The 26,387-nt window shown below is 43.8% G+C and overlaps 2 protein-coding genes across 14 annotated transcripts in view; both read right to left on the bottom strand.

Moving 5' to 3' along the window:
- The window catches only part of SGSM2 (small G protein signaling modulator 2), a 72,565-nt gene extending 58,595 nt beyond the window's left edge, over positions 1–13,970 (bottom strand). For 6 of the 9 annotated variants that reach the window (XM_064468164.1, XM_064468169.1, XM_064468170.1 and 3 more), the window contains exon 1: positions 13,841–13,970. In XM_064468164.1, coding sequence (XP_064324234.1) covers positions 13,841–13,945 — 105 coding nt within the window. In that variant the 5' untranslated portion in view covers positions 13,946–13,970. Of the gene's footprint in view, positions 1–7,455; positions 7,690–13,840 lie in introns of those variants that run through there. The other 3 variants (XM_064468166.1, XM_064468167.1, XM_064468172.1) reach the window with 1 other exon arrangement.
- TNFAIP1 (TNF alpha induced protein 1) lies at positions 9,292–26,382 on the bottom strand. 5 transcript variants are annotated; one of them, XM_064468180.1, is made up of 8 exons: positions 26,297–26,382; positions 25,705–25,948; positions 22,963–23,303; positions 20,660–20,829; positions 18,766–18,855; positions 18,586–18,638; positions 15,984–16,179; positions 9,292–14,711 (listed from the first exon to the last, which is right to left on the bottom strand). In XM_064468180.1, the coding sequence occupies exons 3-8, from the start codon at positions 23,177–23,179 to the stop codon at positions 14,493–14,495; spliced, it is 945 nt and encodes a 314-aa protein (XP_064324250.1). In that variant the 5' UTR covers positions 23,180–23,303; positions 25,705–25,948; positions 26,297–26,382; the 3' UTR covers positions 9,292–14,492. The 5 variants fall into 5 exon arrangements, with proteins under 5 accessions (XP_064324250.1, XP_064324253.1, XP_064324254.1 ...); XM_064468183.1 differs by having other exon boundaries at positions 25,715–25,948; XM_064468184.1 differs by having other exon boundaries at positions 25,845–25,948.
- Positions 26,383–26,387: the final 5 nt, after the last annotated feature.

Raw genomic sequence — 26,387 nt, 5'->3', positions numbered from 1 at the left:
TATGTCAAGCTGCAGAGGGAATTCGTTGCAGATTACTGACTTTCAAAAATTAAGGAAGAACAAATCTTACCGTTAGGCTCCCGAAGAGAGGCTGCACTTACCCATCATTCATCTGTTAGCTTATTCCTCTCCCATTTGCTTCCTTTGCCTGATACCAGATTAAACCTATTTGCCTCAACCAACTCATTCATCAGACACTCATTCCTTCCTGGCCATAGAGCACTTGCTTTTCCAGATACAAATCCACAATCTTTTTTGGCTTCTCTCATCTGTGAGCTATAATTATGGGGTTAGGATACTCTGCCTAAATAAATGCCATATCACTTTCAATATATGAAAGTAAGTGCTACTGTGGCAGAAATTTAACAAGATATACTCTTCTTCCAATGTGTTTGGTTTTTTAAACTTTAAAAGAAATTTTTTCAAAGAAAACCCAATTTTTACAGCAGTCCTGGAATCCAACAAATAGTGAATTATTTGGCAGGTAATCACTCTTTATCAGCAAGCTCAGCAGCATGGCCTGTGTACCAGCTCAGTCTGACCTGAGTAGCAGCGCAACCTGTACAGCAATGGTCACCACTAGCCTGCCACAGGGGCTAGGTCTGCATACCTAGGAGACCTTGACCCCTGCTTTTCAGTAGGGAACCTGGCAACCGTGCACTCTGCTTTCATTAGGCTGCATCTGGTACCTGAGATAACCAGTTTAAAGCTAGCTGGGTTACCGCTTCTTTGCAGTGTTGACAGGTCCAAAGGTTTTAAGCCTTCCCACTCAGCGCTGGAACCAGGAGAAGCTGCAGGTGCAATGCCTGATCAACAGCTGGGCTCTGTATTTGCACTGCTGTGATGATGAGGTGGCACCTCAGTGCCTTCTCCAGTTTGGAAGGCTTCCTCCTCCAGTAAGATCATTTGCAAAGCCAATTCTGGAGGCAGCAATCAAGCATGCCTTCCCCCAGCTAATCATCTTGAGGCCTCTATGCCCACTCCTACACCCCCACCCCGGCTGGCAGCAGTCTGCAACTCCAGCTCCAGTACTTGCTGCACGAGCCTTTCAACACATGGCGTTCTCCTCGCCCCAAATTCCGGATCAAGTCGATGCTACAGAATTTGGACTTCTTATCAAACAGGAGACCTCTGTGTTGGTTGCAATGAAAACATTGGGTAGGGGGAAGGAGCAAACATGTAAGAGGCTTTAAAAGTAGAACATGTTTTATATCTGAGGACTTCAAAGCAAGTCTTTTGCGCTCCATAAAACCTGACTCCTTGTTCATATACTGAAGCTTGACAACATAAACTCCTAACAAGGCAATTTGTTTCTACCCTGTGGCATGTCTGATGTGGCTATGAGAACTTTGGACCTTAGAGTAAAGCAGTGGAAGGCAGAGGAGTAAGAGTATATCAAGAAAGAAGCAAAGGTTTGAGAAGGTCTCGTGGATGGGATCTCACACAGGAAGCATCTCGATTATCCTGTTTATCCAGCATTCCCCTTCTTGCATTTTTATTCACATCATTGTTGATTTACAAGCTTGATGTCTGTTTGTCTTGGAAGGAACCCAACAAAACTTGTTCCAAATCTCACCCAGAGTTTTGAAATAATCTAGATAATAGCACCTAGGCAGACCACAGCTCAGCAAAGGGAAGGGGACAGGACAGCTGCACAGCTTTGCCTGTTTAAATTCCAGCTCAGACCCTGACCTGCACTTTCACACGTGGGAGGCAGCCTGTTCTGGCAAACACAGCTTGCAGTGGAAGTACAGAGACAGTGCCATCCACTGCCTCCAAGCCAACTCATGTCTCTGCCTCAGCCGACCCATCTGTGAAAGGACAGTGACCCAACCTTTGCAAGCTGTTCTCATTTCACTGGATGAAAACTATATCTAATGTACAAAATGAAAGGCCTGATTTACTAAAGAGAGGAAGTACTCTGAGTGCCACTAGCGTCAAGGTGGACAGAAGAGGAAGCACAACAGAGCTGCACCAGGGTAAGTCATGCACATACGGCTCAAGTTCACAGACGTGAATTTAGGCACCACTCAGGACTGCAGACTGTAATTTTGGTCTCAGCTCCCTGGAGAACGCTAACTGGAATTCAATTCCTAATGACAGGGAGGAAGAAGAGCCATCTACCAGGAGCAACAGCTCCAGAGCTCAGAGGCCAATTCACTGCTGTCACACATTTTCCAGGCATATCCCAATCATTAGTCTTTATTAGTTCAGTATGTTTTTGAGATCCCAGTCTGTAGCCCAGGAACAAAAAAAAATTAAAGTGTATAAAAAATTAGAAAGAAAAAGGTTTCAGATGCAATAATCAGCCCTACTTTTATACAGCAGCACCATATGATCAGCCTATCAGCAGAGTTTGAAACCAGGACCTCCAGAGCTGAGCAGGACAGACCAGGCAAGCAAGCAGTGTCTGCTCTTAACTGCTACCGAACACAGAGCAGCCTTTGCATATTTTCTGGAGAGTCAGTGAATGTTATTAGAAAACCTTTTCAGGGCACAGACAGTAGATGAAAAGATTCAAAAGCTGGAATGAAGCATTCTTCAATCCCACGTCATTCAGGGATGCTCTAGGCAAGGAGCTAAATCAAATGTTTCTGATCAAAGGGAACACAAGCCTTTTTCTTTTTTTCTCCCCCCACCCCCCACCCCACCCCCCCCCCGCAATTTTGTGCAGCTCTCTTTGCAGGGAATTATGCTGTTGTGTCTCTGTGTTCTGGGGAGGCACTTGTCAATGAAGCTTCCTGAGCACAAGCCTACAAAGACACCCACTTGCAGCTACTAGCAGACCTGACCAAACTGCAAATGAATCTCATTAAAAGAAACATCAACAGCCCACCCCCCCACATTAATCCATCCACTTGCACAGGTGAGGAAATCTGTTCAGCCTACTGAACTGCTGTTTGCTGCAAGGGATGGAGGGCTGCCTCCTCCAGTTGGAGCCAGTGCTGCTAACGGAGCGGTCTCTGGAGAGCAACCCGCTCAGGTGGGAAGGAGGCGACAGAGGTTCAGCTGAGGTGGGACACGGGCTCCCTCCATTGCCTGGGAAACATCCCTCCCATTCTCTGTGCCTCCTTTGTGAGACCAACACAGGATCTACTAATCTTAACCAGGCTGTGCATGGCACAAGCATGCAGAAAAGCAAGTGCATTGACTTCTGTGCCTTTCAGCCTCTCCATCTGTGAACCAGAAGTAGCACTGCACCGGGGGAACCACAGAGCTTTGACATGCCTCAGCGACAGGCTCAGAAGACATTCTGCTCTCCCTGGAAAAGGTAATAAGACTATGTGTGCACCAAGTTTTCCAACCATTGGAGAGCAAGGATGGGAAAGCTCTGTCTAACTGAGTAAAGATCTTGGCATTTGAGGAGCAAAGAATATCCTGGTGGTAGCATTATCCAGGCAAAGCAAAGCAAGCTCCTCGATTAAAAGTTGGTATGCAGTTGGCAGTTATAAAGGATCACTGCTCTTTCTTCTACATCTAATAATGGCCAAAACTACCAGAAGCAGTCAAACACCAAACATAGGTCATAATGCATGGATTATTTAATAAGTTTCACCAAATAAATACACGATAGAAATGTTTTGATGTTCAATGCTTCATTTTTTTAAATAAGGAAGCTTTAAAAATGGAAATAAACTCCAATTTTGCAGCAACCTGCTGGTGTAAAAGACCAGGAAAATGAAGACTAGTAAGGCGTGACATGCACTTACTGTATACCAATTTATTCAGAAGCACAGGGCTGGAAGATACTCATGGGTGTTGCCTTTTCCACCCCTCTGCTGAGCTCCTGATCCACTCCCACAAGAACAGTAAGGACTTGCCTTACCATAAGTTTTCTAAACTGTCACAATGATGAATTTCTGACGAGGGCTGACCCAGCACACCTCAACATATCTCAAACCTTCAGGCACAGGAACAACCTTTCAAACCAGCACTGCTCTTTCAGAATACAGGTCGCAGCGCTTTCCCCAACCATGCATCATGGTGGGACGCTGGAGAAGCAGCACGGAGACAATGCAGCGTCGGAGGCAAAGAACAGTGCTCATAAAATACTGGAATAAATGGTTATTCCAGTTAAAACCACAGTTAAAACCCACAGCATTTTTTCCCCAAAGGAGAAAACCTTATGTCCAGCATCTGTGTCTTCTTTAGCTTGTGTAGTTACTGTTCATCTCATTTCTTGATCACTCCTGCTGTACTGACTCTTTGTTACTCTTGAAGAAGTGGGTGGTATAAATACAAGCTGTTAAAAAAGTACTGTATTTCTGCTCAGAAGTGGGTGCGTTATAGTCGTAAGGTGAGCAGTTGTGTTTCTGAAGTGCTCTGCAATTTTTCAGGGTGAACCTGCTAAGGTGGTTGTTATCCTGTTTGTTTCACAGCTAGAAAGAGTGCTGTGTTTAAATCCAGAAAAGGCAAAACCCCTCTGTTTCACCGGCAGAAGGAAGTGGCCAGAGAAAAGCCTGGTTTATGAGTCTACTTGTCACAACAGATTTTCCTGCAGAGATGGATAAATGTTTGAAACGTGAACTTATAAGCAGCCTCAGCATGAATCCCAGTAGAGTTAAATTTTCAAAACACATTACATGTCCTCCTTTCTATTAGAGCCAACAAAATACATTCTTTACCAGTGGGAATTGTAAGCCCATCTGAGAAAAAGCAAACAACATTAAATTTTCCCAAAGGAAAAATGCAGAAGTTTTTTGCTGAGAGGGAGAGACAAAATAAAATAATCACTTTGCACCAAGTGACTTCAGAGACAACCATTTTATATTTTGCAAAGATGACTGAATTTTAACAGGTTTGGCATAAACAATGTATAGAAAGAAGATGCTTACTCTGAACTCCATTAGGTATTGAGGTTACATAAAAATAATTCAATGGGAAGAAAAGCCTGGGTTTAGAGGACAAGAAAGGGGAATGATGACTTTGAGAACGGACACGGACTAGTCAAGTTTGCAAAACAAGGCCACCAACACACAACATGGATGCAGGCATAAGTGGCCGTGTGAAAAGTCACACAGAATATAAAATGAGGTTGAAAATTCTACCAGAAGTAGTTAATTACTGTCATTAAGGGCGGCATAATCTGGTGGTTGGTATACTGGTGGTTTGCATTCAATTCCTGGCTCCATGATTTATTGTTTAAAAGAAAAATAAAAGCTCAGTGTCCCTGAGTGCCCCCTGATACCATTTGTCTGAATGTGAGCAGAACAGACAGGGTCCCCTACTACAGGTCTGTGAGTGCACAGGCACGAGGTGTTACCCTAACGGGTAACAACCACCAAAAAGCTCTCATGACTATTTTAGAATTGCAAGCTCTGGGCAACCCGCAAAAAGCCAAGCCAATATAAAACCTCTAAGAGAGCACTGGTGAAGATTTGGAGAAGAAGAAAAAAAAACCCAAACAAACAAACCAAAGACAGAACAAAAATGCAGATGACACAGAGGGTACGAATAACACCTTCAAGCATTACTGAAGTAATTTAAAAGCTAGAGTCCAATTAAAAACATTTTAGAGACTTTAAAAACAAATTAGCCTCAGATTTTTTAATTATGTACCACTTGCTCTCCTTGGCTTGAGCTAGCTTGGATCACGAAAATCCATTTCACTTTCAATCTCGTACATTAGCACAAGATTGCAACATTCAGAGTTTGCAAACATTTCTCAAATGTATTTCTATATTTAAGCATTAACCCAGGAGAGCAAGTGCACACGCTTCTAAATCAAACCTTATACTATCTTGGCTCAGGCAGTCTAGTTCAAGCTAAAATTTCTAAATGAAGTGGCAGGTTCATGGCTGCATTACGCCGCAGCATTTAATACGTGAGTGAGCAACAGGTAACACCTGCTCAGAGCCCTGTGGCCAGGTGTTGGCCAGGTCATCCTAGGGCACAGTCCTACAATTCTGCGTAAAGATCATTCTTTACGTGTCTAACCCTACTCTGCTGACTGAAACATATGATATTTTCTGGTTTCAACACTAATAAGTATTAGGACTCCCAATTCAGGCTCCTTGGCCATAGCAACAACTTTTCACTTCAGCTTTCATGAATCTTGCTCTCCTACCACTTCTCATTTCCCCAGCTATGAACTGGGGAAGGGGAAGGAGCAGGATAGTTAACTTTTTAAAACTATTTTTTATTGCTGTGATGGATAAGCATTACATCTTCACTTAGCTCCTGTGTAAGAACAAGGTACACACAGCTGTTACACAGTCAATGCCACAAAAACGCAGAATATGGTACTCAGGTGTACTGGGGAGAGGTGGGCACTTACTACACTGCCACTTCCACCTGGACTGCATTCACGAAGGTGCTCTTAGACCACGGCACTCTTATACCACCCAGGCACCTCCTCCCAGAGCACCTTGGCAGGGACTCCAAAAAGCATCCTGTTGGAGCGGGTCTCGGCACGAACCTTGCTCTGTGTTAAACAGCTGCTCCACCCAAGTGCAAGGCACAGCAGGAACTCTGTCCTGCTGAGCACATCCTACCAGGTAACAGCATCATTCATTGTGAAGACTGAAGCGCTACCAGTCCAGATGCAAGTGCGATCAAATGCCACCATCCCCATTGAGGCACAGGGTGTTTGGTAGCTTATCCACCAGCAGATCTCAGACTGCCTCAGGACGGTTGTAAGACCAGCTCCCCAGAGCTGTCTGTAAGAACAGCCCAAATTATCCCAGCTTTCCTCCCCGCTTTCTCAGCACGCTCCCTAAAGCGCAGGTATTAAGACCGCAGGAGCAGATGCTTCTGCCAGGGCTCTGCCATTTGGGAACCAATTAATCTATTTTAGGACTAGCTTTATTATCGCTGTTTTTCCCCCCTTCTCCTCTAAAACTCAGAGCTAAGTAGAAGTTAGCAAAGAACTAGTAACGAGGGAAACTCAACCCCAGGGAAAGGGAACCGGGACCGTTCGCTCGTTCCAGGCTCCTGCCTCAGCGGCTGAGCACGACCGCCGCCGGCTGCAGGGGCAGGAAAGAGCGAGCGTCTCTGCTCCCCGGGTTCGCTTCGGAAAAACCCCGCAAAACCACTGACGCGTTTCTGGAGCGGCGTTACAGCGTCAACTCCACCGGCGTGGCTAAGGAGCGCGTTTTTTATTTATTTTCCAGTCACGGGAAGGTCACGCACTCCACAGCAGCAGCACAGGAAGGGTTAAACGGTTGTAGCCGAGCAAATCCTCCACTCGCCATTCATCGCCTCCTGAAGGGAGACCGGGCTTTAATTCAGTCTGGCCAAAGCTGTGTTTTATTTACTCTAGGCAAACTCTGAACCACCGGCCGCTACCGCAAGAGAGGTGAAACCAAGTCATCACGGGGAAGATTCAACCTTCCGTTACCGGCCTGAACCCGCCGCGGGAGGCCGAGCCGAAGGGAGGGAACCCCCGCCTCTCAGCCCCGGCCCCGCCGGGCAGGACGGACGGACAAACGGCCGCCCGCCGCCCACCCTCCTCACCTCCTTCTTCACGTTCCACAGCAGCTTCTCCTTCACGGCGTCCGCCGAGCAGCTCATGGCGGCGCGGGGAGCGGGTCCGCCCGCCGCGCCCCGCGCTCAGAGCCGCCCGCCCGCACCGCTGCGGGAGCGCCCGCGGGGCGAAGGCTCCGCGCCGCCCGGCCGAGCGCGGGAGGGCCGGGGCGCGCCGCGACGCTCCACCGCCATCTTCCGCGGCTGCCGCTGACGTCACGCGGAGGGCGGGGCCGCGCTCCATGGCAACCGCGCCGGGGGCGGGGCCGGGCCGAGGCGGGAACCCTCTGCCCCCGGCCCTGAGGCGGCCCCGGCCGCCGCTGTGCCCGCCCGGGGTGGGGGGGCCCGCCCGGGACCCCCGCGGGACTCCCCCGGGACTCCCCCGATCTCCTTCGGCACCAGCCAGCCCGTGCCCACCCTGGCCCTCACGGAGCCGCAGCCCGGGAGGGGATCCCAGATGTGCAGTAGCTCCCCGGGAGCGCAGCGGCGGCAGCACACCGGCCCGACTAGAGAAGGGAGCGGGGGTTGAAGCATCAGGTTAGTGACACATGTTAAATCTGCTTTTCATAGTGCCTATCTCCGAGCGAATCAATTCGCTGTCTGATGTTGGCAAAAGAACAAGAGGGGCCCAGGACGCATTCATTCTCTTCCTTCCGCAGCAAATAAGGATATAGGTGAGATCATTCCTTTAGCAGGGTTTTTCAAGATACTTAATAAACCAAGTTAAGTCCTCCAGCTACTGCCAAAAATCCCACGTTAGCTGTGGTTGTGAAGGAAAAGATGCCCAGGGACACCCAGGGAAAGGGAGAGCTCCCAAGGCAACGGTGCAGAAAACAGAAGTGATGGCAGGCAGGAGGGGCTGGACCACACCGAGAGCGACAGACCCCCGCCAGCACAGGCAGGGAAGGGAAAAAGAAGAGTTTTTCCATTTTTGAAAGAGGCAGCAGATAGAGGAGACTCAATCATGTTACCCAGACACAAGAACCAACAGTTCTACCACGATGAATTAAAGCAGGCTGTTTCTACGCGCCCTCACACAACATCAGGCAGGGTAAGAGCACCCACCGTACAGATAAACCAGTTCTCCACAACACAACTGTGGGAAAGAAGAGCTGGTACGTACTAGAAACCTCAGCTACGTAGGAGAGGTTTCTCCCTTTCCAAACAGAAGGATTACCTAACTTCCTTCAGAGGCACTCAGACACTTTGTGGAACAGTTTTTGCAGTTGTTGCTCACAACTGAAAAAAACTATGGCTCAGCTCAGAAAGCAGGGTAACAGCAGCAAAGAGAACAGCTACATAGGATAGATAAGATTATGTTGGCTACCTCAAAAGCACGCCTACTGCAGAACACAGACTAAATCTCTGGATCCAATTCCCTGTTAGGCTGCTCTGTCAGTCAAGAAAGTTTAAAGGTTTTCAAAATATAAGTTAGGTTACCTTTGTGGTAGTACAAATTTTGTGTAGACTTAATGAAAGATCAAATTGCTCTGTGATTCTTATTAGGAAATGAAGTTATTTCCATGAATGTGAAAAACCACTGCACCCAATGAATTGTTTTACAATTAAAGCAAAAGCCCAGAGAGAATCAAAACCAGTTGTCCGCAGTGTACCTGTAAGTACACCGATACCTCCTACAAATAGCCTACACGTGCAGGGCATGGGTGACTGGTAGCAACAGCTCCATGTAATATGAAAGCTGTTTGCTGACAAAGTATTTCTGTGGTTCAGGAATCCTAAATACTTGGTGAGGATCACAACTGCAATGCAGAACAGAAGTGCAGAGACCGACATGACGAATGAAAAGTTATGATACTGGAGAAAACACAGAGGACAAAATATAACACTTTATTAAAAATTAGTGTTCCATTTCCATTTAATGCACTGATAAAAGAGCAATAGCTAATATGGTTACTGCATTAACTAAGTATTTTACCCATAAGGCTGACCCTTAAAAGTTAGACATAAAAATAAAACAAAGCCTGATGCTATAAGAAAAAAGCTTGATCACAGAATGTCAGTTTAAACAAGATCAGCAATCATATTTGCTATTGTCTGGATACAAAATATTACAGAAATCCAACATCCTTTACTATTACTGAACATACTAAGCTTCAACATCCCTCTGAGGTAGGGAGGGTCTTACCACCATTTTATTACAGATGAGGAAAAATTATGCACGTACAAACTGACTTGCTGTCACCGAGTTAGTAGCAGAGTTGGAAACAGGACTTACGCCCACTCAGCTCTTAATAAAACCTCGGTTTGCCTAACAGAACGGATGGTGTGAAATTTGGCTGTAAAGATTTAATGCCAAGGATTGTCAGAGGATATAATCTAATTGTGTAAGACAGGGACTGCTGGGCCAGACACGTTCAGTTAAGGTATGCGTCATCAGTATTTCTAAGAGTGAACTGTGTCTGAACGTTAAAAAACCTTGAGGAAAAAAAAAAAAATCTAATCACAACCACAATAAGCATTGCCTGTTCCAAGCAGAATGCAGCTTTTCAGTAACACCACAGCAATGGCCCCCTCAAAGGCCCTCCCAGTCTCGGTCAGTTATTTTATATTTTACCCATGAATTGCAAAAGAGAAAAAGTCAGTGGAATGGAACGTTACGATAGGATAAATGTCTCCTGTTCTGAAAACTAAATGTCAAGGTGAAGGTTAAACATTCAGTTTTGTCTCGGATTTATCAAGCAGTTGGAGGCTGCTACCCTGCAGAGCTCTCTCTTTTGACATTATTGCCTAATTAACACTGATACTGAAAAGCTGTTTAACATAAGACATTCACTCAAGGCACCAAGTCTCCTTCTCTGTAGAAGGACCAAGGCTGTTTTGCAATATGCAAGGACCCCATTACAGAAGCACACAACCCTTCATTACAGTGCTTGTGTATAGGTGTCAGTTCATGTTTTCCGTTCATTCTCTCAGTCTGCTAATATAATATTTGGATGTGCAAAAGTTCACGGAAATTTAGGAATGGACAGTAAGGTTTCAAAAAGAGCTCCAGCAGCTAATGAACGTTAGCTGATGTAGTTAGAATTCATGCGTTACAAATGAGGCAAAAAGGCATTTCTTCCTCCCAAAGGCTGCTATAAATTCATGAGCACATCAGTAAAGACATCCATTGGTGATGGTCTATGTAGGAAGCCATTACAAGTTTCTTAACTTGCAGAGAAATGCATATAATTAGAAACCTATATTGTCTTAATAGGGATCATAATTTGTCATATTTAAAGCCAGCAGAGAAGACTCTTAGGAAGCAGAGCTGCTTGCTTCCTCTAGAAGTGGACAGCTTACTACAAAGAAGCAGTCCAAAGCTGCATTATCATTTTCAGTGCTGCTTTTTCTCCATTATACCAGGTTGTAAAAATATGTTCTAGAATGTCTAGAATGTTCCTGTCCAAACAATTTATAGCCTTTAATTAAGTAAAGGATGATTGAAATGAGAATACAAAGCATGTGTTACATCAAAACTAAAGTATTTGAAATTATCAGAAGCTGGTAGTACTGAGACTGTATAAATCAACATGCTGTGATTTTGGTGGAAAGGACATGCAGTTAACATCCTGTATTGGAGCAGTTCCAGATAAGCGGGACTTTTCAGAGAAAATATAGTGTTCTATCACTTGTATTAGAAAAATGCTCAACCCATGAACTGTGTAAGTGATGGCTCCATCCAAGTCTACATTTAGACTTACTGACACTTCATGTAAATTATCCAATTATGTAAGCGCTTGGGTGATAAATAACTCGGGGCATTCCAGATTTTATCAGAAACCCAAGTACAGAAGCCCCAGCTAGGGAGGGGATCTCTAATAGCACAATCATTTTAGCCATGCGCACGTCCGAATAGCACACTTCCCACAACACACCTACAGAGGGGATTTCCTGATGTTCTCCCATTCCTACCTGTTTACCAGTGGAGGGGACTAGAGAAGTGCTGGTCAATCCCAACCATAGGCATTTAACTGGGATCTCTCAGCCACATCCTGAAAAATCTTATCAGGACAAAGAACACCAAGACTAGGGTTTTGAAACGTCTATTAAATAGACAAAACTTTAGTGTTTATGCAATTAAATTATTACTCTGAGTAAAGCTTACAGACTGACAGAGCGGTCTGTCCACAGTGGCTAAACATTGTTTAACATTGATCCAGTTCTAGTCATATCTTAATCTAAAAGCAGATGTTTTATCATCAGTACTAACTGGGGGTAGAGAATGGAGAATGAATAGGGATGAGAGAAGAAGGTGAAATGAAAAGGATATCTGTACATATTTTAAAAACATTCATAACTGCTTACAGTTCTTGCTGATATTCCCCAAACACCAAGATGTTATTTTGCACCTTTAAAAAGATTCTCACAACCCAGATGGTTCTCAACGCAGTTTGTTTCCAAGATTAATTTAATCTAAATTCAAATTGGAAATTAATACTACTTGTTGGCTATGGGAGACAGGAAAAAGAAAACCAACTAAACCAAAACACAAGCTTTTCTGTGCTTCTTACAGCGTAATAATTCACAGTTTGGACCCATTTCATTAACGGATCCCAGGAGTACAGAATTCAACCATGGAACGAAAGCCTCTGGACTAGCACACACCTCCGACACTCATTCCCATACCCCAGTACTCCCCGGAGAAAAGAAATGCAAAGATAACACTTTTCTGCTTCTAACTTCCTTTAAACAGAGTTTTGCAAGGCTACCAGCATCACTTACTTAATCTGTTAACCTTCACTATGATAGTAACAAGAAAAAACTAATGTAAATCATTTGCCAAGAAACAGAAGTGCCACACATGAATTTTAAATGGCAGTCTTACTTGTTATAAGATGAAAAAAAAAAAGTACAAGAGAATAAATTGAAGCTCTCAAGTACAGCACAAAGACCCTATCACTACAGGCTCTGCTACTAGCTTCAAAGCACCCACCACAGTGTAACTTAAGTAGTATCAGTGGAGGGAAAATTTTAAAAGAAAAAAATCCACATCACACTCAAGCTGAATTAAAGGAAAAAAAAAAAAACCAAAAAATCTTTGTCAAAGCTAATTTCAGCAGCTGTATTTTCACCAGCACAATAGAAAAACCAGCTGGAAAACAACAACTTACAGAAAGCAATATAAAAAGAAAAGAGGTTATTAGAGTTTTAAAGAGGCCTTTCACAAAAAGGCAGGTGCTGCATTACTGTGGCAACGCTACTTCCTGAATGTGAGGAGAATTAAGTGAATGCCTAATGCAGAGGCCTTGCTAAACAATATAACGAGAAAAAAAACCAAAACCAAACACCCCCAAAAAATGACCATTAGTGTTTTCTTTCCAAGCCTCAACAATTTCATTTTCAAAATCCCAAATGAGTAGAAATAATTGTTTTGTTCCCTCCCCTGCTTCTATTACTACCAAACCATCTACCATCTTAATTCTACTTATGACTTCACTGTATTAATTTGGGATTATTTTCCTGTCAGGCTTTTGCAGTAATTTGCTTTAAAACTTATGGATAGATTTGGCATTGGTCAAAGCAGTTCAAGACTAACCATTGCAGGATCTAAAGCTTCCATGCTCCTGTACAATATGGGAACACAAAAGCAGTGTGGAGCCCGCTCCACTGCTGTCACATATCCATAGCTGCCAGTGAACAGCCATCAAGTAGTAAGTGTTTATGACAGTGGTAGAATTTGAATCTGCAACCTACAGCTGAAACACAAGCAAACACTTAAAAATACATTAATAACTTTTCATACTAAACTTCAAACTGTTTCCAGAGACCCAATTTGCTGAGCAGCCTCGATTCCAACCTTCTGGAAGGCCCTTTACGATTAGCACCCAGCCAAGCACTCAGAAAAGAAGTGATTATTTCAGTTTAGAATTCAGTATAAGCCACCTCGTTCCTGTGTCCAAAGCCTCTTGCAGTTTCATGCTAGAACAAGATTTTTATGCCTATTCTTCCCTTTCCACTTCAACTTCTATGCTCTAGAAAAGATTCAAGACAAAACTTGAATTCACCCTTCAGTATGTGAACATTATCTAGCATTATAAAATGTTGTTTAGCCTGTACTTCCCCAGTCACTGACATTTTTCCCCTGCTGCTCGAGAAATTTAACATCAAAGAGCACTTTTGGGCCACAGGAGGAAACTAATGTAAAACTAATTCCCCCAGATTGCTGCTTTTTATATAAACAGGATTACATTATCACAAGCCTAAACAATGGCAACCCTGCCACAACCTATTCCTGGAGTTTTCTTACTTTAAGTTTCTTCCTTCGCCATACCCATTCCTCCATCTCCCAAGTCAAGTCATTATACGTATATTTAAATTTCCAAAGTTTTCTAATTTTTCACAAGGGGAGGTTTTTTGATGGCTTGACTCTTACCTCTTTGGAAGAGCTTGCCTTAGAATTAATGAGTTTTAAAGACAGCTGTCTTGGAACACAAAGTTTTGTATGTGTACTGAGGGAAAGCGGTGGGAGAAACCACATGTGCAGTACACCTGACTCTTGGATAGCTAACCGTTTCTTCTGGGGGTCATCAGATGTAGTGTTTGCTAAGAGTAGTCATGTTCGAGTTCTCTCCACCCCCTCTTCAGTCTCTTGGTTTAAAACCTGGAAGTTCCATTATACAAAACCCTAAAAGGGGAGGTATCTGGAAAAAGATTTTCAGACCATGCCACCTCATTCAGGAAAAGCAGTACTTCTCACAGGAAGTAAGAAAACTGGCAAGTCATTAGATACGAAAGCGCAACCAAACTGTCACAATCGGTGTCCAAATTCCATTCCTCTCATGGCATGAAAAGGGGGCCAGTCTGAACTTAAAGCACATGGTGCAAAATCAACACCTTAGTTCTCAAAGCCCTTGGCCTTTAGTCTTGCTTTGTGCGCACAATGTCCGTTTGCTTCTCTAGGGAGCTAAGAAACCACATGAAGATCAATCCAGAGAGTCCAACTGATCCCTCCCTGCTTTCTGATCTCCCTTCAAAGAACATCGATGCAAGCCTTGACACCAAACCCTCTCTCCTTGACTGGTACGCTAGTGGCCAAGCTGACGGTCGTCGTAGGTGCTGTATCTCTTCACGTGGATTCGGCGCACTCGGTCGCGAAGCTCAAAACCCTCGTCATCCTCACTGTGAGATGCCTGGCTTCGGCTTCTGCTTGTTGCTTCCAGCAGAGAGTTATCAGGAACCCGTGGTGTTTCATATAGTAAGACATTTAGTGTTTCCTCATAAATTCGTGCCTCAGGGAATTCAACCTACAAAAAAACAGCACATGTCCTTTTCCTGATCTGTACAGGCTAACATGACTGGAACACACGCCAGTAAGTAAGACGACACCTGAGCCATAAAGAGACGCACTATAAAGACATTAAAACAATTGCAAATGAGAAAGATGAGCAAAGCAGTCTAATTTCTAGTAGAGGATTACTCCCACCGCCAGATCACCTCCATTGCCTCTTTTTTTTTAGGTTGTTCTAGAATGGAATACAGTATTTCTGATTCTTAAGTGCTAATGTTGGACGCTGGTCACCTCACCTGCATCACTGCAGGTCAGAAGTTAACTCCTGAACTAATGGAAACCCTGCAGATTTATCATGCTGATCATGATCATGGTTTCATGCATGTAACTCGCCTCTTTAGGATACACTGTGCTTGAAAGCAAGTCTTTAGGTAACCTTTGCAAAATCAGAGGCAGGGAGACTATGAAAAGAATTGCTAGAAATGTGGGGAAATCAAGATAGGTTGATTATTGGGAATCTGCACCCCCGCTGAACTTTTTTTAATAGATATCCTATAGTTTTGAACAAGAATGCACAATGATAATTAAAAAAATAATGTTTCTAAGCAGTGTATGAGCTTAAGTTTCCATTTCATTAATTTCATCCCTTCCATTTCAGTTATTCAGGTTGGGACAGATCAGTTTCAGTCTTCTGCTTTTTGGCATGTTTTCCAGCACTCTGGAGAGATTTATACTCCCAGACACAACCATTTAGACCAATTACATACAATGATTACATCAGTGGAAGCTAAACACAGTACAAAATAACTTCAATGAAGTAAACTTATACAGGTATAATTAGGAGCAGAATTAGATCTTTACTTCATTTAATTAGAGAAGAATTTAAAGGCATTTTACATGCTTTAGGGATACAAAGTCCATCAGCTTTCTAAGAGACTAGCACTAAAATGCACGTGCTTTCAGAGTCACCATTCTCAGATTTCTCTTCTTCAAACCTGCTACCGTATTTAGTCTTCTCTGAATTCTATCTAGTACGCAGCATCTTTTACCAAGACACCAGCTCATCCTGCAGCCCCCTAGGCAGGGAGCCACCCTACTAATTTTGATGTCACTGACCATCAATTCCAGTCAATATTCAGGAGAGTTGGTATCAAAGCTTTTCCGATAAATGACATTGCTTACCTCCAGCAACCTGGCTTAAGTTATGCAAAATCTGTATCTTTCTGCAATGTATCATCAACCTGAATTTTTTTAAACCATAAGAGACAGGTGGATAAAACTTCATTACCTTGGTTTGCTTCTTCTCTGTAGCATACACTATAGAGGTACAACAGACTTCAGCAAGTTTCCGACCCTGCCCATAGAAAGACCAGCAGCAGATTTCATCCCCTATAACATCCTTAATGAAAAGAACTCTGCCGTTGAATCGGAGAGAGAGTTTGTCAAACAGTTCTATGTTCTTCAGTAAGTTGTCATCTGAGTTACTGAAACACAGCAACAAAAGAAGGAGTAAGGCTTTTGTGGTTTTTCAGCTGGCCACCGCTACAGAATTCATACGCCTATTCCACCATGGTTTTAAGCATTGATCTAACTGCAGAATACAAATAAGTAGTGACTCATTGCCATATGCTGCCAAGAAAAGGAAGGGCAATAGCAAATTTCAGATACAAATAAGATGCTTTGATTGCCATGCGCAAACACACCAGTCTTTAGAGGTCAAGTTATATAATTAATAATGACAGCACAATTTCTCAAATCATTACATCAACTATCTACAACTCTCTCTTGACTGACACTCAAAACGATTAAATCATATGCTAACTACAGTTCTCTTCAGCTTAGTAACAGCAAAAGTCCAAAGAGTCAACACCTGTTAGGAGGCCAGCTAAAAGGCACAGTGTTCTGCACATAACACTAGTGATACCCCATACAAATTTCTAGGGTGAAGAGACTATTTAGGAAACTAAGTTTTATTGAAAGTCAGCACAATGTAGGATCTTAATTACTTTTCAAAGCAAGATCTGGATGTTCTAGAGGAAAAAAATATACGTAGCATTATAGGTTTAAAATAAGCTATCAGAAAGCTATTCCTAAAATTTAAAATATTTTACTTAAATAACATCACAGCCAATCAATGTCCAATTTGATCAAGTGAAAAAAAATCTAAAACCCTTACTCCTCCGATATTAACTCAAATGCAGCTGTATGGAAACTAAGTAATCTGTGCCCCTTTGTTGGGTGGTGGGTTTTGTGTGTACATATGAAAATTAGTGAACATATTATTGCCTAGAAAACAAAGCCAACCTTGCTAGCTTTAACACTAAAATTCCTTACTCATTGGAACCAGAAGTTCAAGGTTCACACCCTGCTGCCAAGAATCTATCCAGAGATGTGACATCGTACTTTTGTATGCAGTCTCTTAACTTTTGCAAGTGGTCCACGAAGGCTATGAAATACTTGTGAATCAAGACACTGCTAATAAGAACAACTGAGTGGGCTTTACATAAAATACGTAGACTGAGAAGTATTTCTGTTCACATCTAAATAAAAAAAAGCATGACGTGCAACCAGACAAAATCTTCCGCTTCCAAGAATCATTTGATGAAGCAATCTGGGATTCAGCCAGTGGCAAGTCCCAGGCTCTATCAAGTGGCAGAGCTGGGAAAAGGATGTAGAAGTCTTTGATATTAGACCACACTGACAACATAACTGAGAAAGCTCCTTTTATACTGTTGATTAGGAAGAACAGAAGGGGGGGGGGGGGGGGGGAAAAATCTTCACTTGCTAGCAGCCAGTGTGGAATTTTAAATAAAGCTGCCTCATTTAAACACCATCATGCAGATTCATGCGCAAGGAATAATTAGAACCCTACAGCTAGCTGAGATATCAGCACCTTCTGGTATCTAGGATTCTGTTGCTTTCATTACTAGCACGTTTACATTTCCAGGCCCATGGTGACTAATATGCTATTCTGTGCTTGCTTTAGCATCACTGCCATAAGCTAAAGGGTAACACAGGGAGGAGTGCAATACGACCGGCAGATACAGAAGGCAGTCTGCTGAAAAACAGACTGCTCTCCAGCACTCCCACAGGCAGCATTTCCCAACTACCTGAGATATCACAATTGTTAGAATCCATCTCTCTGACAGAGAGACAGACAATCAGTTTGTCTAGAGAAAAAACCTTCCAAGATTGCATCTCAGACTGAAAAGGCTGAAAATGAGGATTCTGCAGAGCACAGAGGATTACTCACATCGCTTCGATGACTGGTTTGGGAAAATCCAAAGCCATTCTCATAGCATCGTAACAAAGGGATCATGATAGTTATGGCATAAAACTAAATAAGTAATGTTACTTTATAGAGGAGGAAAGCCAGTAAATTCTTGCCCTGGCCCTATCTCGATTGTTTCTGAGCAAATAGATTCTTTCCTTTGTAACCAAATTATTAATTCATTTAGAGGCACTGGAGGTGCTGGAACATCAAGAATTTCTTTAGGTCAGAGTGCTGGAGGAGGTATATGCAGACTCAGATGTAAAGCTAAACTGATGAGGTAAGGATTACGGCTGCATTAGCTTTGTTTCAGCCAGTATTAATGGCCTCATCGTTCTTATCTCCTGTCCCTTGTTTCTGTTCATCTTCCTCACACAACTGAGTCGTACACTAGACTTCAACAGACAGCTTGTTGCATTCTCCCCCCATTTAGATTCACATTAGTCAAAAATAACTGCAATCAAATCCACAGAAGAGCACTGCTGTAATCTAAAAAAACCCAAACCAACCAACCAACCAACAAAGAACCAAAACCCCAAGTCAGGTCCTACCACATCTTCCTCCACTCCCATTGTCAAAGAGGAACTTTCCCATTATAGTGGGGAAAAAACTGACCTACCTCGTGTAGGAGTATTTGTTGTTGCTTCTATTATAAAGCAGCTTAACAACAGGCTATTGGGAGGGAAAGAAAAAAAAGTAGAAAAGGTAAGTTCTGTGTTTGAATACATTTAGCAAAAATTCAGTTTCTCACTGTATAGTTGTGGGGAAAAAAAAAAAACCACAAACAAAAAACAGTTACTTTCATTGATGATTCTATCAGCCTCTCTTCTTCTTTTGGAGATGTGATAATAGGGATGCTACAGACAGGTTCATACAAGTCTTTCTTGTCCTGTTTTAAAGAAAGAAGAGAGAGAAGAAATAAACTCAAGAGAAATAAATGCTAAAGCTAACATCTGCTGCTGTCTCCTCCAACCCCTCCAGCCATGTTCCCAAATCCTGTGATGCAAAGGAAAAGCTCTGTGTTGCTATGGTAACCACACAGCGTTACCTTGATCTGCAACCCAGAAATACAGCAGAGACATTTCTTACCCACAGAAGGCACTAATTGAAATATTGGGATGCAGGTGGATGTCATCCTTTGCTATAGCAAGGACTCCGAGACCAAGTTGTATTTGGTTTAAGTGGGTTTATTATTCTATCCTTTTTTGAAGAAAAGGATAGTAAGAGTTTGCACTAGTTCTAATCAACCCAAAACACTGCAGTATATAAGAATATCAGCCACTATGAACTGAACATTTGGCAAGAACAGCACGTCACCGAAACGGACTTCAGCCCCTTGTGATACAAAAGCAACAATCAAGAGCGTGTAGTACAGCCTGTGACTCCAGATTCCTCATGTAGCAAATTAAGGAAAGCTCAATAGCTAACAGGAAAGCCTTAGAACATTTTGGTTTTAGAAGAAAGGTTTTAAATTCCAAACCAGAAGGAAAACCGTCAATGTGGCTTTGTGTTTCTTTCAATGGATACAAGAAGTATTTTGAACCTAGTATGTGAGGTATTTATCAATTACTACATTTTGTCCTGCAAGAAACATTCGTTTCACAGTCTTAAGACTAATAATAAGTTATATGTACTGCATCTGGGCTAACCTTATCAAAAAGCTGGCAGAACAAGATTATTTCAATCAGCTGAACTTACAGGGACTAGCAAAGTGCATAAACCTACCAGAGGCTTACGTATTTGCAAAGAGCAGGGGTAAACTGATACAAAGAAAGGTCCTTAAACTGATCAGTGCTCACCATATAGGCCTTTTTCTCCATTAAGAATCAAATTTAGAAAAAAGTTATCATGCTTTCAAAGATTCAAACCCATTGTGTCTATAAATATTACCTAATTAGATGTGACATAACTTGGAGGAAATTTAGACAAATGCCACAAGGTCTTTTAAAACACATGCTCAAAATAATCATGTTTATTCAACCAGTTTCCTTTAAATTTCTAGCTTTTATTTCATTTCACACAAGAGGAACTCATTCAGTATCTATTTCCTGAATAAAATTTAAAAAATAGAAACAGAAGAGAACCAGTCCCTCTATTTAGATGACAAATTGTGAATACAGTTTATACTTTACTCATCCTCCTTGCACCCCCGTGAAGTAGAAAAGTGCTGCTATCCCCATTCTGAGGGGGCGGCCGGACAACTGAATGGAAGCACAAAGGGAAATGACATCTCCAAAATGAGGGAAACTGGCATCTGCATCTTGCACATTCTAGATTCATATAATCTAACCAGGGGACAATCCTTCTCTTCTTACAAAGATACAGTTCCCTTGATAGTGCAACCACCTCACTAACTGCACTAAATGCCTTCAGAACACAGGCATTGTGGCCTGGAAGGCTGTGCCAAGATAGCACAATAGTCTGAAAACATTTCCAGGGAGATCATAAACTATATCTTGTCTCTTAGTCAAAGCATTGCAGAATCTCAGGTGTGCACACAGAGCAAGGGCAACTATGGCTTTGATAAACGTACTGGATAAGATCTTGCAACGTACCTCTCTGCTGCCTCATTTTGCTTCCAGGCTGACCTGATACCATCTCTAAGGCCATGAAATACTCTCCTGAGTTGTCTTAAGTAAATTTTATGAGCAAAACATCTACAAAAAACTTTACAGGCTACTCCTATTTCTTACCTGCAGGGCTGCTTGGCACATGTCCACTAGGCCCTGAATGAGATAATATTTGGCTTCTGCCATCAACTCTTTGATCTCCTGTCTGTGTTTTGGAAGTGCAATCGTGTCATCTCGGAGATAGTTTAAAATTGTTCCGAAGTGCTTTCCACAGCGGTCTATAAGGATCCAGCCTGAAAAATAACCATCACATCATTTCAACCACCTCAACACTAGGGGGCAAGAAAAATCCCCTCAGAGAGGATAAATAAGCCTAATGTTTTCTGAAACTGCACATGATACTCTTCCCATTACATTCAGTCGAAGCCTTTACTGACTTTGAGCAAATGGAATTTGGTTACAGAACAGAAACTGACAGTGGAACGACTCCTTTGGTACCTCCCCTATGTTCTCACTACTTTCCAGCACCCCAAAAGAAAAGCCGCAAGCTAAAAATACTTGGCTTCCTATCACAAGACACTAAAACTGCTGCAGGAATGTGACTGCACTGTGTCAGTTGATCAGTCAGTGGGCTACCGGACCAAAATTATTATCTGTGCTTTGTCTTTTCTGTATTAGGTTCTGATGAAAGGAATGGATGTTTTCAACCACTAAAGGAAGTCACTAGTTTACATTTATTTAACTGACTGTCCAAGCCATTCAAACCTTAACAAAAAAAAAAAAAACGGGGGGGGGGGGGGAGGGAAAGCAGCTTACTGTTAGGTTGGTTTCTTCTTTTATTTAGAAGCTTGTCATATTCCCAGCAAAAATGGGGTTGTTTCGTGTTTGTATGGAAATAAACATATTAACTGCTGCTACAGTGTAATGCTGGGCAATTAGAAACCTACCACTGGAAAGCCAAGGAAAGAATAGAAGAGAGAATTCACAAATGTTTGCAACAAGTAGATTTGGGATAAGTTCTGTGGCTTAATGAGAAGGGTTTGGCAGTCTTGCAACCACATCTTTGGCTGTTGTTCAAAGTTAAAGAGAGAAAAGTGTTCTGAAGATGCTAAAAGGTCGACTAGCCCAGAAAACCCAGTATGGGCAAAAGGCTGTCCTATTCTCCAACAGGAGCAAACAACAGGATAGAGACAGATCAGGAGAGGGAGGAGAGGGGATGCAGCACAGGAAACAGTAGCAGACAGACAGTTTTTGCAATTTTAAAACATCCCTGAAGTCACATTCACTAGGAAAACAGGATGTGTGACTTGATGGCAAACAATAGCAGTGTAGGACACGCACAGGCAGAGGGCACAATACAGTATCAAAACCTTTTCCATAATGTGGAAGGCAGGCAAAAATGTATTATTTTGGGACCTAGGTACAGAAGACAACATAGGAAAGTAGACTAAACCACTGCTAGATTCTCCAGCTGTAGCTGTCAGAACATGAACTATGCCCTCCATTCTGGCTGAGGCTCTTACACAAAACTGCTGGACTAAATGGATTTAGTTGTACGTAATGCTCAATAGGGCCCAGCCTACTCACAGGGAATTTGGCTTAAATGATATGCAAAATCCACAAGGAATTGTTTCAGTTTAAGTAAACACACTGTTGTGCATCAAGTTTAAACTGATAGAATCTGGGCATCCAGACGACCTTTCACGTATAAGTGTTCAGAAACACAAGGAGGTTAAATACTTGCCAACCTCTCAGCCTCTTCTCCACAGTGTCACAACCCCCCTTCCTAAGGTATCATTTTGCCCTGGACTACTAAAGACAGGAAAATGAAAGCACTCGTAGCCATTGCTGATATTGGTCATCTTACTTGTTCTACTCTCTATGATCTATTATGGATTTTTGTAAGGCCAATATTCAGTGTCCAGCAGGAGGTGACATACTACTTGACTGACAGCTAAATACTGTCACAGCATCGTAAGCCACAAGCGAAACATGCTACTGAGAGGAGGAAAAAAAGAATTTTCAACATTGCAAGCAAGGCTGTTCTGAGTTTTAAAGATGAAAACTGAACAGCCCTCCCCAGATGCGGATTTCAAATGATGCCACTACCTGACACCACATAAATGACAACCCACACACTGCCTGTTCAGTCTTCATAACATCATCAACAACCGGCATACCAGCCATGATCGTAGGAAAGAGAACCAGCCCTTCAGCTAGTTAATTTTAGTAACAAAAGAACGCATTTTCATAAAGCACAGAGGACTGTTAGCACCAGTGGGAGTTGGCTGCCTCATGTTCCAAGTTATTTATGGAATCTATCTTTCCCTGCATCCTTAACTGAGGGTAGTCTTAAGACATTTAAATAACACCACCAAAACCCAGTTGTTTTACAAAATTCTCAACAACAAAAGACATTCCCTTACCTTCCTTGTCTGTGAGCACTTCCATTCTGCCGCTGAACATGGCCTTAAGCATTGTGTCGTGCCTGGTCAGTACTTGCACTGTCGTGTAATATAAAGAGCCTCCAACATTTAGTCGCACGTACTTGTTACCAAGGCTGCCCCCTTTGAAGCTGCAAGTTTTGGGCTTGGGCCCTGCAGCTGGACAAAGGGTGGTGGTTAGGCACGTGTCTCCTGACATCTCCTTCTGTAGGTAGATGACAACCCTGCAGAGCGTGGGCTTGATGGATTCCGCCGTGATTGGTGAAGAGTCACAAGTCACCAGACGAGGACGGCAAGGCGAAAGTGGTCATAACCAACAGACCCTTGAAACGGAAATGTACAAGATCAATACAGAAGCCTGGAATTTCCATTTACATCAAACCCACAAAGCCCACGCTAAAGTAGTAGTACTTCGAGTAGGTTCCTGAGGAGACATCTACATATGTTCTGACAAAACAAGATTTAGCTGCTTTTCAGGCAACTCAAGCAGCAGTAAAATGCAGTCAAGTTATAGCTGCATCACTCTTAGCGAGGCATGCTACACTTTTCCGGACTTCCTGTTATTTTGCCTTCAGCCAACACTACAAACGCCACGCAATCCTGCAGCCCAAGTTCAAACACTAGCTGGAACTCAGCTCCCTCTCAACCTCCCAAAAGACCACAACTCCTTTTGTGCAGGGCTGAAACACAATGGAAGAGCCTTCTGCCCTTCCATCAGCTGGGGTGTGCATCACTGCATGTGGGGTTCGTTGCTGTTGCTCTGTTTTTTAACTGGAAACATTTTTAAATGTCTCTTCAAATGCCTCGACACTGAAATGCTGGACTATAATGTTTATTTCCTGGCAACTCCTCTCATTCAAAACCCTTCTTCCTCTATCCCGGAATGCCGAGTAAGTCAATGTAGTTTTAATTTAAAAACAAGCAACCGAGGAAATGACAAAAAAACCCAAAACCTTTAACACTATCATCCCCTTCCCCTCCCCCCCCAAATATTTAGAGTGTTTTGAATATGTCTCATTGAAAAAGCAGCTAAACATTCACTGCTTCTTCCTCCCCGCTCCCCCCCCGCCCATGCTTATCTTTCCATCAACAATAAGCTCAGAATGGAAACAAACAAATGAAAGAATGAAATTCTAACGGGCCAGATCTGAAGTTCTTTAACTGGAAAAGAACAAGTTTGTTACCTATCCTTCTTCTAATAATTATTCTTCCCAAAAACATTTTGCTGTTGGTTTTATTGTTGTTTTTTTTAAAACTCTTCCACACTACAAATATCTCCTCCCTTCTCTGTTCTGTGCCCATGACACATGAGTAACCTTTATAAATAAATATAATAACCTGCTAATTATATTGTTATTCTTCCTCCATCCCTCGTCCTTCTAACCCCACCTCAGCTTTCAACAACAAAAAAACCCCACAACCATCCACCTGTACAGCAAAGTACTTGGCAGCTACAGGTGGTACCTTAAAACTGCCAAGAGATCTGAATAACTACTGAACTTAGAACAACACCTAAAATATAACGTTACTCCACGATTCCTAACTCAATTATTCCAATTAAGCAAACACCACAAACAACGTCTATTAGATAACAAGCAATGAAAATATCATGCAGATCATCAAGACACAAACCAGTTCTAAGAATTTCAGTGCCAAAAATGCTCAGTTCGTCTCCAAATGCATTAACTGGAACTCCCACTAGTTTCCATCATTCTCTGCTTTCAACTAATCACCGTAAAACGCAACAGCAAGCTTCACCCGGCATCTGGGCAAGCCAAAGGTTTTTCTGACTACGTCACTTGACTCAAGTAGTCCATGAGCAAACCTAAGCCAACAGCATGGCACACTACACACGGAACTGGCCAGAAAGTAATTCCTGACAAGTAAGCAAGCGGCAGCAACCAAAACCCCTGCACTGTGGTCATGGTGTTACATAAGAACTTCACTACTCAAAGCAGCTAAGGGTTATAGAGAAATCCATCAGAAACTGTCCGAGTAACGCAGTTCCTCCTAACTAGTCACAGGTCACTACATCCATTGTGCATAAGTAAATCAAGACCAGAAGCAATAACACCTTGTCTCGCAGTTAAGACCTTTGCTAACAATGGAAACATGCCGTAGGTCTACATGCTTGTCATCGACGTCCTGCCCTCAGCAACGCCTTCTTTAGAACAAAGGCAGGCTTGTACGGCCAGAGCACTTCTGCGGGGAGAGAGAAATCCAGACGCAAACCGAGCTCTCCAATCTCCACAGCAATCTGTCTGAACACATCCATCAGAATCAAGTTTTCAGTCAGTTCTACCACTTCAGGCCTTTACTTCCTTCTCTGACCAAGCAGAACAAAGCTAAACATGAGCAGAATCCCCTAAGCAGCCACTCCAAGCAGGAGTCAGTACTATTACTCTTATGTCTTTGTTAACTAATAAGCTAGAAGGCTTTTGCTGTAAAGAGTAATGTAACCTTTAATTAGCCCCATTAAAACAAGAGAAAATTTTCTATGTCCCTTCCTTCCTGCCTTGCATGGGAGGCAGGAGGAGGACTGCGGAACAATGACACAACAGCTCGGACATCGCATCAGGAAATGGTCCTCGTTGAGAGCTTCCATAAAAAGGAACAATCTTTTACTCGGGGCGGGGGGGGGGAACAACCCAAAGACTCAACCCTCCCACGCAGCGGTGCTTGCAAACCGGGCACACTTTTCCCCTGAACTCTCCAGCCCCTTACAGATTGATACCCCACGGGCCTCCGGGCTTCCCGGCAGCCGTGGCTGTGGCGGTGGGACAGGCCCTGACACGGGACAGGTCCCTGCTGCCGGGGCGGAGGGAGCGCGGTGGGGTGCAGTGCAGCAGCGAGGCCTCACACACCGGCGGGCGGCTGCAGGGCCGGGGAGAGGCCTCCGCCTGCCCCGGCGCCAGGGTCCGCAGCGCGGGGCCGGCAGCTCGCTTGTTCGCGGGGCCCGGTCCGGCACCTGGAAAAGCAAAGAGAAGCTGAGCCAGGGAGGCCCGGGGGAGCCACAGCCGCCCCATGCCCCGGTCCCAGCCCTCACCCACCCGCCCGCGGCCGCCCCACAGCCCCGGCCCCGGCGGCCGCGACCCTGACCATCCCGCCCGTGGCTGCCTCACAGTCCCGGCTCCGGCCCTCACTCACCCGCCCTCCCTCGGGCCCGCCCGCCCACGGCCACGGCCCTCGCCCTCCCGCCCGCGGCCGCCCTACAGCCCCGGTCCTGGCGGCCGCGACCCTGACCCTGACCCTGACCTTCACCCTCCCGGCCGCTGCGGCCCTCACCCTCCCGCCCGCGGCCGCCCCACAGCCCCACCGCCGCGGCCCCCGGCTGAGCTCATTTCCTCCGCGCCCCGCTGGGAACCGGCAACCCGGAAACGCTTCCCGCCGCCGCCCGCAGCTCCCAG

The sequence above is a fragment of the Phalacrocorax carbo genome, chromosome 17 (genome assembly GCF_963921805.1).
Source record: "Phalacrocorax carbo chromosome 17, bPhaCar2.1, whole genome shotgun sequence".
NCBI lineage: Eukaryota > Metazoa > Chordata > Aves > Suliformes > Phalacrocoracidae > Phalacrocorax > Phalacrocorax carbo.
The sequence above is the reverse complement of the archived record's forward strand: the minus strand, read 5'-3'. Positions and strand labels throughout refer to the sequence as shown.